General features: G+C 40.0%; 1 protein-coding gene across 3 annotated transcripts in view; it reads left to right on the top strand.

Moving 5' to 3' along the window:
- The first annotated feature begins 646 nt into the window (after positions 1–646).
- The window catches only part of LOC111141552 (catenin beta like 1), a 159251-nt gene continuing 143848 nt past the window's right edge, over positions 647–16049 (top strand). For 2 of the 3 annotated variants that reach the window (XM_022494174.1, XM_022494173.1), the window contains exon 1: positions 647–820. In XM_022494174.1, coding sequence (XP_022349882.1) covers positions 791–820 — 30 coding nt within the window. In that variant the 5' untranslated portion in view covers positions 647–790. The remainder of the gene's footprint in view (positions 821–16049) is intronic. The other variant, XM_022494172.1, reaches the window with a different exon arrangement.

The following is a 16049-nucleotide window of genomic DNA, read 5'->3' as shown; positions in this document are numbered from 1 at the left end:
GTGATCGCCAACAGTTTCTCAGTCAGTAATAGTTGTAGGCGTTGGATAATATACTTTCTGAATCAGTATCATTAAAGAAAAAAACAACAAAACAAAACCACGAAGGGAGCCATAAAGAGAGCCACATAGGTAATTTGCACTGTCTACTTGCCACATTTAAAAACTAAAGAGAAACGGGGGAATTAATTTTGTATTTTATTTGACCTGATATGTTCAAAATATAATTTCAACATGTAATCAAGAGAACGCGTAGAAATCCGGTGTGCATTTTATTTACATGTATGGCACTTTTCCATTCAGACTAGCTATATTTCAAGCCCTCAGTAGCCGCATGTGGTTAGTGGTTACAGAACTGGACAGTGCAGTTCTATGCCTCAATTTCCTTATTTGTGAAATGAGCATAAAATTGACTAGGTCATGGAAGAATTAGGAGAGCACAAGTGAAACGTTCGGCGCTCCGCCCTGCACATAGGGGGCACCCAATAAATCTTGGCTCCTTTGGGTTTTTTCTCTCACCATACCGCCCTCCTTCAAGTCTCCGCCCCCTTTCTCCACCCCCTTCAAGCTCCGGGCGGAAGCAGCACCGTCGTAAATGCAGCGCGCTTTACGGTGGCGGTGCCTTTTACCGCAGTGTGGCCGGATTTCGTGTTACTCATACTTTTACCTCATTGGCTCTGCGACCCGCTCACAGCGCTTTCCGGCAGTGTGGCTGGAGCTGCCGTGGAGGGGGTCGCGGTTTGGGCGTGAGCGGAGGGAACCCAAATAGCAGGTGTTGTCTGGGCCTGGAGCCATGGATGTGGGTGAACTTCTCAGCTACCAGGTATGAGAGACGAGGAGGGTCGGGTTACCGTCCCCTCACCCGGGGAAGGGTCTGCGGTGGAGGGGCCAGAGTCCCTTCATCTCACCTCCTCTCACCTCTGTCCCCGGCCCGCGTCCCCTCACTTCTCATGTCCGAGCTTCTCATTTCACTTCACTCCCCTGAGACTCTCCTGGGCCCTTTCAGCTCATTCCTTCTCAGAGCCCAGGCCCCTTCCTCTCAACTGCAGTCTGGGCCTCTTCTTAGCCTACCCTGGACTGGGGCCTGGTTCCCTTCAACTCTTCTGAAGGCCCCCGATCATCTTCACAACCATCTCCCTTCAATTCTCTTGTCCCCTGGTCGCTGAGTTGTTGTTGTTGTTTTTGGTGGTGGTGGTGGTGGTGGTGGGAGGGCACTGGTCTTTCCTGCAATTGAGGCCCGGCTTCCCCACTGACTGGCCATGTGGGTTTTGGACAAGTCATTTTGCCCTCTTTGAGCTTCAGTTTTTGAACATAGAAGAGGAGACAATAATAACTACCCAATAGGGTTGTTTGAGGACTCTATTAACTACTGGATGTGAAAGCCAATCTTAAAGTGCAAAATCTGTTCCCATTTTAACTGCCATTGTTGGGAAATATTTGGAATTCTAGCATGGGATGGGACCCTAGGAATCTTGTCTTCCCTGCTCAGGCAACTTGGTGGGAATTGGTGGTGCAGAGGGCAGAAAGGACTTATCCAAAATAACTCAACAAGTAGGAGCTGGATTAGAGCCGAGGTGTCCTGGCTCCCAGTTCAAAGTTTCCCCATCTTTGACTTCCTGCCGTGGCTCCTTGTGAGAGGCAGTAGAACCCTGCTGTCCAGTGTGGTAGCTGTCCATGTGTCCAGTTGAAGTGGAGCTAGTATGAGTTGAAAAGTACTCTTAAGTGTAAAATCATGATGAATTTTGAAGATTCAATATGAAAAATAAAGTTTTTATGCTGATTTTATTATATTGATCAGTTACCTTGATTATCGATCATGTTGATTAATCATATTATGGGTAATGGGTGAAAAAAATTTAAAATAAATTTCACCTGTTTCTGTTGACTTTTTAATGTAGCTACTAGCCTTTTAGTGTGAGTATTAAAAATTACATATATAAATGGTTTTATATTTCCATTGGACAGCTTTGCAGTAGAGAATAGGTGATTAAGAGCTATGTGTCAGGGGCTGCATGTTCCTTGGAATCTCTATTTTGCTATTAACTGGCTGCTGTAATCTTGAACAAAATACTTAACCTCTCTATGCATTGGTGTCATATGTAAATAGGGGCAAAGATGGCACCTACCACAGAAGTCTATTGTGAAGCTGTTGTGAAATGTAAAATGCTTAAACCAATGCTTGTCAAAGAGTTAAAGTTCAGTGCATGTTAGCAACTATACTCATGCTACTCCCTCAGCCAACATACAAAGAACGGACCTTGGAGACTCTAGACATTGTAGAAAAGAACTTTGAAGCAATGGTTGATATATAGTCAAGAGAGTTCTCTTTTTAAGACAGTTATGGAACATGAAAGAAGACAGGAAATAGGAGAGTTGTTGAATGAGTGGTTCTGTGTCTTTTTGGGAGTTGCAGAATGGCTAGCCCATTGACTCAGAATATTAAAGCTAAAAGAGGTTCATTCATTTGCTCAAAAATTTATTGAGCGACTACTGTGCAAGGCACCAAGTCCTCTGAGTATAGGACACTGAACAAAATAGGCAGAGTTCTTGCTTTTGAAGAGCTTGGTGGGAAAGTAACAAGATAATAACTGTGTAAACAAAGAAGAAATTCAGATTGTGATAGGTACTTCGGAGGATAAGCAGGGTATACTATAGAACTGGACTGTTTGGTGTGGTAGCCAAGGGTACCTGTGACTCCTGAACACTTGAAATGTGGCTAGTTGGAATTGAGAGTGATAGGTATAAAATACACATTGGATTTCCAGGACTTAGTATGAAAAAAATTAATGTAACATATATAAATAATCTTTATATTGATTCCATGTTGAAATGACGATATGTGGGATATATTGGCTTAAAGAAAATATTTTATTAAAATTAAAGTTACCTTCTTTAAAACTTTTTAAATATGACTGCTAAAACATTTAAAATTACATATGTGGCTCATCTGTGGCTTTCAGTATGTTTTTATTAGACAGTGCTACAAAAGAAAATAACCCCTGGCAGTAGGAGATAGGACCTATTACTTTCGGTAATACCATCTGGGAAGGATTCCAAGGAATGGATGTTAAAGGACTGAAGGTTGAGAAGGAGCCAATCATGTAAAAGGGCAGAGGATCAAGGCGAGGGAAGAGCAAGTATGTAGGCTATGAGGTAGAAGCTGGTGTGGCCTTAGAGAAGATCAGGAAGAGGATTGATGTAACTGGAACATGGTGAGTGAGTAGGAGAATGGTAGGTGATGAATAGGAAATGTAGGCAGATGACAGACTACGTGGGCCTTCCTGTAGGCCATGATAAGGAGTTTGAATTTTATTTGGAGAGATGTTATAGATAACCTCATGCAGACCACTTATTTGCTAATGAAAAGTGAACCCCATTCTGGTAAAGCAGTTCCCCAAGGTTGTGGGCTAAGGTAGTAGCACAGTTGAAACCAGAATCCCCATCTCCTTATTTTCAGTCCTGTTCATTCCCCACATGCACTATTCATGCAGTTTCCTTTCTGCGGGACTGATGTCTACTCCTTCTGTTCCTAAAAGATGGTACAGTCTGGAATCTAGTCCATAATCAATGAAGTAGCACCCATCCTCTCGTGGAAATGGATGAAGGTCATTTGAATTAATGGATGCAAAAACTCTTCAAAGACAGCAACATTTTATAGATATGAAAGATGCATTATTTATCTGCACCATCTCTCAAAATCTTTATAACAACCCTATGAAGGAGGTACTATCTTTAATCCCTATTGTACAGATGAGGGGACTGAGGTGCAGAAAAGTACCTGCCTCATAGCTGAAGCTTCTAACAACCGTGCTGTACTACCTGCCTACTCTGGGCCGGATGCTGAACTAAAGAGCTTTCTGATGCGTTCTTACAGTTAATTCTCAACATGCCCTTTGAGGTAGGTGGCTTGCCTATTTTACAGAGAAGGAAGCTTGATCTAGAGAAATCCGTTACCTGCCCAAGGACAAACAGCCAGTAAGGAGCAAAGCCAGAACTGGAACCAAATGAATACTCAAATCTGGGTTTCCATTTTGTTTTCAGTTTTTTAAAAACTTAAAAAACTGAAGTATGGTACTTCTATAGAAGAATGCATGTATTTTAGTGCTGTTGATTATAGTTGTGATTTACAAACTATAAATGGACTCAGCATGACCACTGAAGTTCATTTCCTCAGGGACTTGTTGTCTGATTTGAACATCCCCACCCCCAGACTTTGATTCATTAAGTCTCCTGTGGGACCTTAGAATTTGTGTTTCTAACAAGATCCCAGGTGTTGCTGAAGCTCTGGTCCAGGGACTACATTTTGAAAGTGTACCTGGTCTAGAATGATCTAAATTCCTTTTAAAATTTTACCCAGCTGAGATTGTCCTCCCTTTTCATAGCTATTAGTTTTAATTTTTTTGAGCTTAAGTCATATTTTTTCCCTGCTATCCACGATATTGAGAGCAAATCACTTAATCTTTCTGGGCCTCAGTTTCCTCATATGCCTAATGAGGGGATTAAGTAAGTCTCTCTGAGGTCTCTTCTAACTTTAAATTCAATGATACTAATTATTTAGGCCAAGAGAGCTCTAGAGCTTTCAAGGGATAAAAAAGCTTGATGTAGGAGAATGAATCGGGGCTGAAAATCTGGGAGATTTGAGTTTTAATCCTCCCTTTATCATTACTTATGTGGGTGACTCAGGACAAGTCACTTCCCCTCTCTGTATATCTTTTTACCACCTATATAATGAGGGGATAGAGCTCTAAGAGTTGTTAGTTTCCTTTCCTGGAATTCAGAGATTAAGGTATGCAAGAAAAATATGTAATGTCAAGAAGTGTTTATTTAAAGTATTTAATATTTTTTGGGTGCTTCCTAAATTTCATTTTTGGTACAGCGTGGTGGGAAGATTCCAATTTTCTGCTGAGATTGGTTCTTCTAGTAATAGAGTTAGGCAGTAAGTGCCTCAGTATATGCCTTATATCCTTGACATATGTTAACTATTCATTTGAGAAGACAGGAGAATTACAATGTGGACAGGAGGTGGTGGAAAAAGTCTTAAAGAGGAAGCCAGTTATGTTCCCAATATGGAAATGTACTTTTTTGATGCCTTCGGGCTTAGACATCTCATCAAGAAGTGTGCCCAGCAGTTCCTTGGCTGAGAAGTTTCTGCTGCACAGGCACGCATATGAACTTCAGGGCATTCTCATTAATACTAATTCCACAGATGTCTGGAAAAAGTTCTTACCTTCGAAGTTTTGCAATAAAGAATTCACATTTAGTGCAGCTTGGCTCAGTGGAAATGACTTGCTTTGTGACATGAGAAGTATTCTCTTTGAGGCAGATTGGGGTCAGGGACCCTTGGTTTTAGCAAGACTGCAGACACTCACTCCTTTTGTGACCTATCAGTAGTACCATAGCATTTCCTTGGATTGCAGGGGCCTGTAGGAATTTATAATCTTGCTCCTTTCCCCTTATTTCTTTCTTTTGAAATAAAGAATTTTTAATGACAATAAACTGACAGGAATAGTGTTAAAGTATTTGAGAAAAGGAAAAGGACCCTAGTCTAACAAGTAATTTTATAGTTCCACAGTTACTGTATATTGCATAGCAATAACCATTGTGTTTATACTGTTTTGTGTTCTACACTTTTAATTTAACACTGCCAGAAATATTTCCTGTGTTTCTGCATGGTCCTCATGTTATTTTTAATGTTTTCATACTTTTTGTTCAGGTGATAGACCAACCATTTTTCCCTAAATTGTTCCTCTATAATTATTTAGAGGAATTATTTATGATTATTTAATGGTCTTCAGGAGTTTGTTTTTGGAGATACTATTGCAGTAAACTTCTTTTTGTTTGGCATTTTCCCCCTCCCACCTGCTGTTACAAATTACCATCTCCTGTGCCATCTCCTGTGCTTGGTATTACATGTACAAAAATTATTAAGACATCGTCCTGGACCTTAAAGAATTCGTAACTTGAGGAATGAGACAGACATTTCCTTCAACAACGAACTGTGTGAATAAAGTATTATGGGAGCACAATGGAAGGAACGATTGGATATGCCTGGAGAAGGGATGTATTAATGGATGTGCTCATTGAAGAAAAAGGATAGGATGTTGGAATCTCAGCCATGATGAATGAATAGGAATTCTGTGGGTAATGAAGGAGGCCGAGGAAAAGTCATTCTTGACTAGGCATTAGTGAGAGCAGAAGCATGGGAATGAAATGTCGGAGCATTGAGTAAACTGAGGGGAATGGCAGATGATGGGGTCATCTCAGCTGCAGATACGTTAAGGAACACACCGTGCTCATATGGAATTCATCTTTTATCCATTTATGGTGCTAACAGCAGTGGGTGTTCCAGTTTTACCATAATCTTGATACTACCAGTTGTCACAATTTAATTTTGTCTCATTAATCTAGTAGGTATGTAAAGTGTTGGTTCAAGTTTGCTGTAATAGGCATTTTTCCCCTGTGCGTGTTATCGTTTGTATTTCTTATCATCTGCCTCTTCCTCTGGAAGGTACTGCTGTAGTTTGTAATTGAGCTTTTCTCTTGTGTGTGTTTTGTTGTAGTTGTTGTTGATGGGGTGTATGTAAGAAACGTTTTAGAAGACTGAACACACGTGCTCATTCTGTAGTGGCCCCATTCCACCTATAACCCTGAGAATATTCTCCTCACGATGTTTTATAGCATCATGATATAGACACTTTTTGCATGACAGTTTAGACTAGTGCTTTTCAAAGTTACTTCTTGTTAATGGTGGGACTATAACAGATGAAGAGCTATTTTCATTGATATTTCCATTTCAGGGTGTTTTCTCTTTCATCTCCTGAGTGATTTCTTTCTTAATTTCATTTCTTCTCTTTGCAGTTTTCTCATCCTCTTTCTTCCTGGCACATTCTCTTCATACTCACAAAACACATATTTATGTGCCTCCTCACACACTACATGGTTAACTCAGAGGCAGGGACCAGCACGTAGCAAAGTGTCTAACCCTAACTGATGGCTCATAAATGGTTGTTTAATGATCGAGTGAACCAGTATATACCTTCAAAGATGCTCTGGCTGTTTCCCCCTTTGAAAAGTTTTTGTTCTGATATCTTGTTGCTTGCTGACTTGTATGTCTTTGTTTTCATGTTAGACATCAAGAATGTTTGATTCATATATGTTACTTCAGTTTCTGAATTGTCTTCCTCATTCATATCATCTCTTGCTACTCTTGCTGCAAAACCTACATTTTTTTAACTTTTATTTTGAATTAATGTTGAATTTACAGGACTTTGCAAAAACAGTAGAGTTTCTGAGTTTCCATATACTCCTCATCCAACTTCCCCTAAAGTTAACATCTTCTATAGCCGTAGTACAATGATCAAAACCAGGAATTCATAATTCTGGTAACTGAACCACAGACTTAATTCAGATGTCACTAGTTTTTCCACTTGTATCCTTTTCCTGTTTGAGGATCCTATCCACAGTTCCGTATTGCAGTTACTTTTCATTGTGATTTTCATTGTTTTTTATGGTCTTGACCTTTTTGAAGAGTACTTATCAGTTGTTTTGTATGATGTCCAAAACCTGCATTCTTGGAGGTTGCCAGTACACTCCGCAAAAGATTTTCTTGAGCCTCATCACCCTTGACTCTTCTTAGAATTTGATTTTATAATCCTGTCCCTCATCATAGATGAACTCATCCATTCTTATGTCTTTCAGCACCTTGATATACACAACTGTTAGCTCCACAGCCATGATCTAGGTTTCATCTGTCAGTTTCATCTGTCTATTCTGGCCAGATATTCTGGGATCACATAATTCTCTGTATCTCTCCACCTGCTCCACCACCTATCCCCAGTTCTGCATTTTAGTCAGGGGTGTCTCTGTTCAGCAGACTTTAAAGAAGCATTGGAGCTATTTCTCAAAGTTGAAGGACAACGTTCTTTTCCTCATGGATCATAAGATCCTGTGAACAAAGAGGTCTACCTCCTTTCTCAGGGGTCAAGACAGTGTCAGGATATAAAAATGTTTAAGCCACAGTTTTGCTCTCATGGAGCTCGCAGTCTAAGGGTGGCATTCCACAGATTTGAAAACTGATACTCTAGTACACAGTGTCATTGTGGTTACAGAAGAATGAACAAAATTTGGTGGCAGAAGCAGGAGCAGCTCTGCCACCAGGAAAGCTTTGCAGAGAAAGTGTTGCTTCTTCAGTCTTCTCTTTATTTCTTCCATCATAGTATAGACTCTTGGGGCTTTGTCAAATAAGTAGCTTTCTAGTTGGTCTTACTTTTTATTTTTGTGGATCGTATATTGGCATGTTGAACATGGGTTTATTTCTTCTATAGGCCAACAGAACAGTTTTCACTGGTCATAGACTTCAGTCCTACCTATTTCAGCTTCCTTGGAGGTAGGTTTTATTGAGATGGCCTAATTTTGGAGGTGAACTTGAGGAAGACAGCCATACCTTTCTGTAGTCTCTCACTAGGTGTTGTTTAAACTGGGGGTTAGAGGGATGCCTGGCTAGCTCAGTCAGTGGAGCATGCGACTCTGGATTTCAGGGTCATGAGTTCAAGCTCTACATTGGGTGTAGATCTTACTAAAAAAAATAAATAAATAAATTGGGAGATTGAATTTATAAAATTTACACCAATAGAGAAGTTTTCAGATGTAAAAATAACTACATTTGAGAATGTGGATGGCTCAGAAAAGCCTGTCAGCTTTATTGGAGAGAATAATTCAAGGCATGTGCCCTCTGAGTGTGTCCATTAGGTGTCTTTTCATGTTAGTGTAGTGAATGAACACTACCTTGGGGTCAGACTGCCTGTGTTTGAATCCCACCTCTGCTGTTTGCTAGCTGTTTATCTTTGGGTGGTTAATTAACCTCTTTAAGCCTCAGGTCTTCATCTTTAAAATGGAGATTTTATAACAGTTTATCTCTGCCCACCATTTAAAAAAAATCTCCATTTTGTCATCTTTTTAAAAATACAGGATTAAATAAGACAGGGTGGGTAGTGCTAAGTAGTATAGTGTCTGACACATTGTAAGTGCCCAGTAAATGTTAACCGTTAAATTTTAATTATTGATATAATTACAATCAAGACACATGCTTTAGCAAAAGAAAAAAATGTTTTTTTCAATTCTACAAAGCTGCCTCAGTATTCCCAAGGTCGTTGGTCCCTCAGAGATTAAGGTTTAGAACGCTGTAAAAGGAAATGAGAACAGTTTGTCACCCACACGTGCCACGGTATAGAACTGTTTTCAGTAGATTAAAGCACAACCCTGTCCCACCACAGTTAGCAGTCATTGATATCAAGAATTATGTCATCAACACAGCAATTCTTTTCCCCAGGTCTCTTTAATATTGCTGAGATATCTCAGTGTTCCCCTTTCCTGGAGCCAGAAATCTCATGTACAAATTACTCCTTTCTTTTTGTTTCTTTCTTTTTTTCCCCGCTAAGGTTCCTGAAGGAAGTGGTTGGTTTTGGTTTGAGTCTTGTATGGCTATAAGATACAGCAGAAATTCTCTTACTTTTTCCAGAGTCAGACATTTGATTCTAGTATTTCAGCTGAATAGTTCAAAGCCGTTTTCTTTTCTGCAGTGTTCTAGGAGTGACTGATCTGAGAGTGTGTTGGCCTAAATTTTAAAACCCCATTGCGGGTTGGTAGATAGAAACTAGATTATCTTTGTCCTGAGCTCAGTGAACAATCTAGTGAGACAAACACAGTGCATTTTCATCTGTTAACTCATTTTAGATCATCAGTTGCCTGTGAGCAGATTATCTGCTTGGGCTCCTTAGACTTCCCCTCAACTACCCAGCAGTGTCCAAAGCTATTGACTGAACTGAGAAGGATTTGACCTCAAGCACAGAGTATTATGATGCTTCCCTCTGAGTGTGTCTGACTGTATTCCAAAGGCAGGTATACTTGTTTATTGAACAGATTGTTTGGTGTTCTTTTTTTCCCTTTCTTTTTTTTAAGTTTAAATTCAGTTAATTAGACATACAATGTATTACTGGTTTGGGGGGTACAGGTCTGTGATTGATCAGTCTTATATAATACCCGGCGCTCGTTAAACATATACCCTCCCCTATGTCCAGCACCCATATGTGATACACACACACACACACACACACATACATACACACACACCACATCAATATCCATTCATCTGTTGATGGACACCTGGGCTCTTTCCATAGTTTGGCTATTTTGGACATTGCTGCTATAAACACTGGGGTGCACATGCCCCTTTGGATCATTACATTTGTATCTTTGGGGTAAATACTCAGTAGTGCATGCAGTTGCTGGGTCATAGGGTAGCTCTGTTTTCAACAATTTGAGGAACCTCTGTACTGTTTTCCAGAGTGGCTGCACCAGCTTGCATTCCCATTCCCATTCCCACCAGTGTAGGAGGGTTCCCCTTTCTCTGTATCATTGCCAACATCAGTTGTTTCCTGACCTGTTAATTTTAGTATTTGGCATTATTTATGTTTGTTTCATTAATACATAAAATTGAGGATTAATTTTTTATTTGACCTCCCCCTAAGTTAAGAGCAATTGAGTTTAAAATTACTTTTGGAGGGGCACCGGGGTGGCTCAGTCATTAAAGGTCTGCCTTCAGCTCAGGTCATGATCCCAGGGTCCCAGCATCAAGCCCTGCATCGGGCTCCCTGCTCAGCGGGAAGCCTGCTTCTCCCTCTCCCACTACCCCTGCTTGTATTCCCTCTCTCGCTGTCTCTCTCTCTCTGTGTCAAATAAATAAATAAAATCTTTTTTAAAAATTACTTTTGGAATTTTTAATAAATTTAAGCATTAACAGTATATCAGTCTTCTGCTGGTGTTTCATGTTAGAATGTGATTTTCTTCGCAGCTTTGGATAAAATAAAAGAATTGTGGCTAGAGTTTGTCTTATCTTTTATGGGCCTCTTCAAACATTAATACTTCCATGGGAACAACTAATAGCTTCTCATATTAATGATAAGGGAAATTTGAGCATTTCAGGGGTACATAATTACTGACAGAGAAGCTGAAACATGGAGTGGGGGCTCTGGCCAGGAGCAGCTGTTGGGCAGAGGAAGGTAAAGATGCCAAAGAACCATCAGAATGTAAAAATGCACAAAACTAGGAGCTGGTTCTTTGAAAGAGTTAATAAGATGGATAAACCCCTGGCCAGACTTACCAAAAAGAAAAGAGAAAGGACCCAAATAAATAAAACCATGAATAAAAGAACAGAGATCACAACCAACACCAAAGAAATACAATTATAAGAACATATTATGAGCAACTATACACCAGCAAATTTGACAATCTGGAAGAAATTGATACATTCCTAAGAATGTATAAACTACTAGAACTGAACCAGGAAGAAATAGAAAACCCGAACAGACCCATAACCAGAAAGGAGATTGAAGCAGTCATCAAAAATCTCCCAACAAACAAGAGCTTCCCAGGCTCTTGAAGGCCAGATGGCTTCCCAGGGGAATTCTACCAAACATTTAAAGAAGAATTAATATCTGTTCTCCTGAAACTGTTCCAAAAAATAGAAATGGAAGGAAAACTTCCAAACGTATTTTATGAGGCCAGCATTACCTTGATCCCAAAACCAAAGACCTCATCAAAAAGGAGAATTACAGACCAATTTCCTTGATGAACACGGATGCAAAAAATTCTCACCAAAACACTAGCCAATAGGATCCAACAGTACATTAAAAGGATTATTCAGCTTGACCAAGTGGGATTTATTCCTGGGCTGCAAGGTTGGTTCAACATCTGCAAATCAATCAATGTGATACAATACATTAATAAAAGAAAGAACAAGAACCATATGATACTCGCAGTAGATGCTGAAAAAGCATTTGACAAAGTACAGAATCCTTTCTTGATCAAAACTCTTCAAAGTGTAGGGATAGAGGGTACATACCTCAATATTATCAAAGCCATCTATGAAAAACCCTCCACAAATATCATTCTCAATGGGGGAAAACTGAGAGCTTTTCCCCTAAAATCAGGAACACGGCAGGGATGTCCACTATCACCATTGCTATTCAACATAGTACTAGAAGTCCTAGCCTCAGCAATCAGACAACAAAAAGAAATCAAAGGCATAAGAAGAGGCAAAGGCAAAGAAGAAGTCAAACTCTCACTCTTTGCAGATGATAGGATACTTTATGTGGAAAACCCAAAAGACTCCACTTCAAAACTGCTAGAACTCATACAGGAATTCAGTAGTGTCAGGATATAAAATCAATGCACAGAAATCAGTTGCATTTCTGTGCACCAACAACAAGACAGAAGAAAGAGAAATTAAGGAGTCGATCCCATTTACAGTTGTACCCCAAACCATAAGATACCTAGGAATAAACCTAACCAAAGAGGCAAAGAATCTGTACTCAGAAAACTATGAAGTACTCATGAAAGAAGTTGAGGAAGACGCAAAGAAATGGAAAAGCATTCCACGCTCATGGATTAGATGAACAAATATTGTGAAAATGTCTATGTTACCTAAAGCAATCTACACATTTAATGCAATCCCTATCAAAATACCATCCATTTTTTTAAAGAAATGGAACAAATCATCCTAAAATTTATATGGAACCAGAATAGACCCTGAGTAGCCAGAGGAATGTTGAAAAAGAAAGCCAAAGTTGGTGGCATCACAATTCCAGACTTCAAGCTGTATTACAAAGCTGTCATCATCAAGACAGTATCGTACTGGCACAAAAACAGACACATAGATCAATGGAACAGAATAGAGAGCCCAGAAATAGACCCTCAACTCTGTGGTCAACTAATCTTCGACAAAGCAGGAAAGAATGTCCAATGGAAAAAAGACAGTCTCTTCAACAAATGATGTTGGGAGAATTGGACAGCCACATGCAGAAGAATGAAACTGGACCATTTCCTTACACCACACACAAAAATAGACTCAAAATAGATGAAAGACCTCCATGTAAGAGAGGAATCCATCAAAATCCTTGAGGAGAACATAGGCAGCAACCTCTTCCAACCTCAGCCGCAGCAACTTCTTCCTAGAAACACAGCCAAAGGCAAGGGAAGCAAGGGCAAAAATGAACTATTGGGACTTCATCAAGATCAAAAGCTTTTGCACAGCAAATGAAACAGTCAGCAAAACCAAAAGACAACTGACAGAATGGGAGAAGATATTCGCAAAAGATCAAAAGCTTTTGCACAGCAAAGGAAACAGTCAACAAAACCAAAAGACAACTGACAGAATGGGAGAAGATATTTGCAAATGACATATCAGATAAAGGGCTAGTATCCAAAATCTGTAAAGAACTTATCAAACTCAACACCCAAAGAACAAATAGTCCAATCAAGAAATGGGCAGAGGACATGAACAGACATTTCTGCAAAGAAGACATCCAGATGGCCAACAGACACATGAAAAAGTGCTCCACATCACTTGGCATCAGGGAAATACAAATCAAAACCACAATGAGATACCACCTCACACCAGTCAGAATGGCTAAAATTAACAAGTCAGGAAACACAGATGTTGGAGAGGATGCGGAGAAAGGGGAACCCTCCTACTCCGTTGGTGCGAATGCAAGCTGGTGCAGCCACTCTGGGAAAACAGCATGGAGGTTCCTCAAAAAGTTGAAAATAGAGCTACCCTACGACCCAGCAATCGCACTCCTGGTTATTTACCCTAAAGGTACAAATGTAGTGATCCTAAGGGGCATGTGCACCTGAATGTTTATAGCAGCAATGTCCACAATAGCCAAACTATCGAAAGAACCTAGCTGTCCATCAACAGATGAACGGATAAAGAAGATGTGATAGATATACACAATGGAATACTCTGCAGCCATCAAAAGAAATGAAATCTTGCCGTATGCAACGATATGGATGGAATTAGAGGGTATTATGCTGAGTGAAATAAGTCAATCAGAGAAAGACAATTATCATATGCTCTCCCTGATATGAGGAATTTGAGGGGCGGGGCAAATAATACATTATATGTTAATAAAAATGATTATTAGAAAAAGAATGTTAAAATGCAGCAATAAAGAAATAAGAAAAAGACATTATCATTGATGAATTGGGGGTTGTCATGAAAAGAAACCCCCAATGAGGTTCCCTATTTATTACTATTATTTTTAAAGATTTTATTTGACAAAGGGAGAGAGAGAGTGTGAGTGCACGTGCAGGGGGAGTGGGAGAGGGAGAAACAGGCTCCCTGCTGAGCAGTGAGCCCCATGTGGGGCTTAATCCCAGGACCCCAGGATCATGACCTGAGATGAAGGCAGATGCTTAACCAGCTGAGCCACCCAAGTGTCCCTGAGGTTCCTTTTTTAAAAAGGTGAGGGTTGTATTGAATTGCACTAACGCCTCTTTTATTTGGTGTCTTTGGCAAATGGGGTACTTTTCCTGAACAGATTTTCCACATGGCGGCAACTGAGAAGAGCAGCAAGAGTGCCAGCACAAGAACTTCCTCCTTTTACAAATGGGGAAGGCCTGGCACAGGGACAGAGAGTGACTTGCCTCAGGTCATAAAATGGGGCTTAGAACAGAACCATGCTATTTTCCATATTCAAAACTTGAATTTTTCATCATTTTGTTTGGAGTTTCTTTCTAAAACAAACATTTTTGCCTTTCTCAATAGGTCAGACTGTTGTCTTAGGGCCATTATTATGAACACATGTTAATTGTGCCCAGATTTCTCTCTTGATCTTTTGAAGTGTGGAAAGTTTTTACTCCTGCATTAAAACATTGGGAGTATTACAGAGAAATTTTGAGTTCTTATTCCTGTTGTTTACAGTTTTTCTTGCTTTTCTTTGATGTCACCTGTCACTTCTTAGTGGTGGTGTTTGTTTAATAGGATACAATAGGGTAAAATCTAACCTCTGAGGCCCTTTTTGCTTTTTTTTTCATGGTTTCTGAAAAGTTGTGGCTATTGGTTGGATGAAGTATAGTATTTTTGGTCATCTTTGGATGAACTATAAAACTTGAGGGCTCTTCTATTAATTACTGAAGGCTGTAAGATACTAGAGATCAAACTAGTGTCACCTGTCTTCATTTTTCATCCAGCATTTCTTCTAGATCTCTTTGTCCACCACTACCATCTTGGGGACTGAAGAATATCTGAGCAGTTACTAGTACTCACTAATCATGAGTTTTTCAGGAGAAACTAGCACTCACAAACAGAAGCTTAACCTGGCCTTCTATGGAGTGCCCCTTTCCTTCATGGCTGCTTGTATTTCTGGAGGGGAGCCATTTACCTGTCTGATGGCCTTGACACTATATCTTTAAGCTAGTCTTATATCCAACTGCACACACCCACCAGCCCATGAAATCTAGATTGTAGCAATAACCTGAGACCCCATGTGCTTGTTCCTGACCTTTTCATGCCTCTGCCCCATTCCTGTCTTGTGCTTTGCTCTTGGCTCTGTCGCTCATTTTCTCTCTCTTTTCCCTCTCCCAAGTATGTACATCTGTTCTTTGGCTCCCAGCTGATGCCTCATCCAGAAGGACTCCGGCTGACTGGGCTGGGGCTGCCTCATATGGTTTACCCTGCCTTTGCTGGATCTTTAAGACCCAAACTTTGGGTCTTGGCCCTAGCCATTGGTAATGACTGTTGCTAGCCCATCTGATCCTCCTGTGAAAGGACAATTTGGGCAAGACTCCACCCAAGAGGCTTGCAGATTTTCCAAACTCTGCAACTTTGAGAGTCTACAGGTTCTCCTTGGTCTTGTCTTTGCCATTGTTTCCTCATCATTCAGCGTCTCATTTCAGTGTTTTCTAGGGCATTGTGAAACATGCTGACAGCCTGTGAGCCAGTCTAGGTATTTGAGGGTTAGGAAATTGCATTTAGATTAGTGATACATATTGAACCTTCCCTTTAATTATTCAACAGATACTTATTAAATGCCAGTAAATGCAAGTTGTTATACTAGACACTGAGAGTAGATTCGCACAAGACATTTGCAGTGCCTTGTCTTTATGCAACTTATATCCAAGGGGGGCAAGACAGACAATAAACAAGTAAAAACAAATACAAATAAATAAGAATGCATACACAAGCAAACAAATACCACATACACAAAAACAAG

The sequence above is a fragment of the Enhydra lutris genome, unplaced genomic scaffold, assembly GCF_002288905.1.
Source record: "Enhydra lutris kenyoni isolate GAN:26980312 unplaced genomic scaffold, ASM228890v2 scaffoldscaffold6, whole genome shotgun sequence".
Lineage (NCBI taxonomy): Eukaryota > Metazoa > Chordata > Mammalia > Carnivora > Mustelidae > Enhydra > Enhydra lutris.
This window is presented reverse-complemented; position numbering and strand designations above follow the sequence as displayed.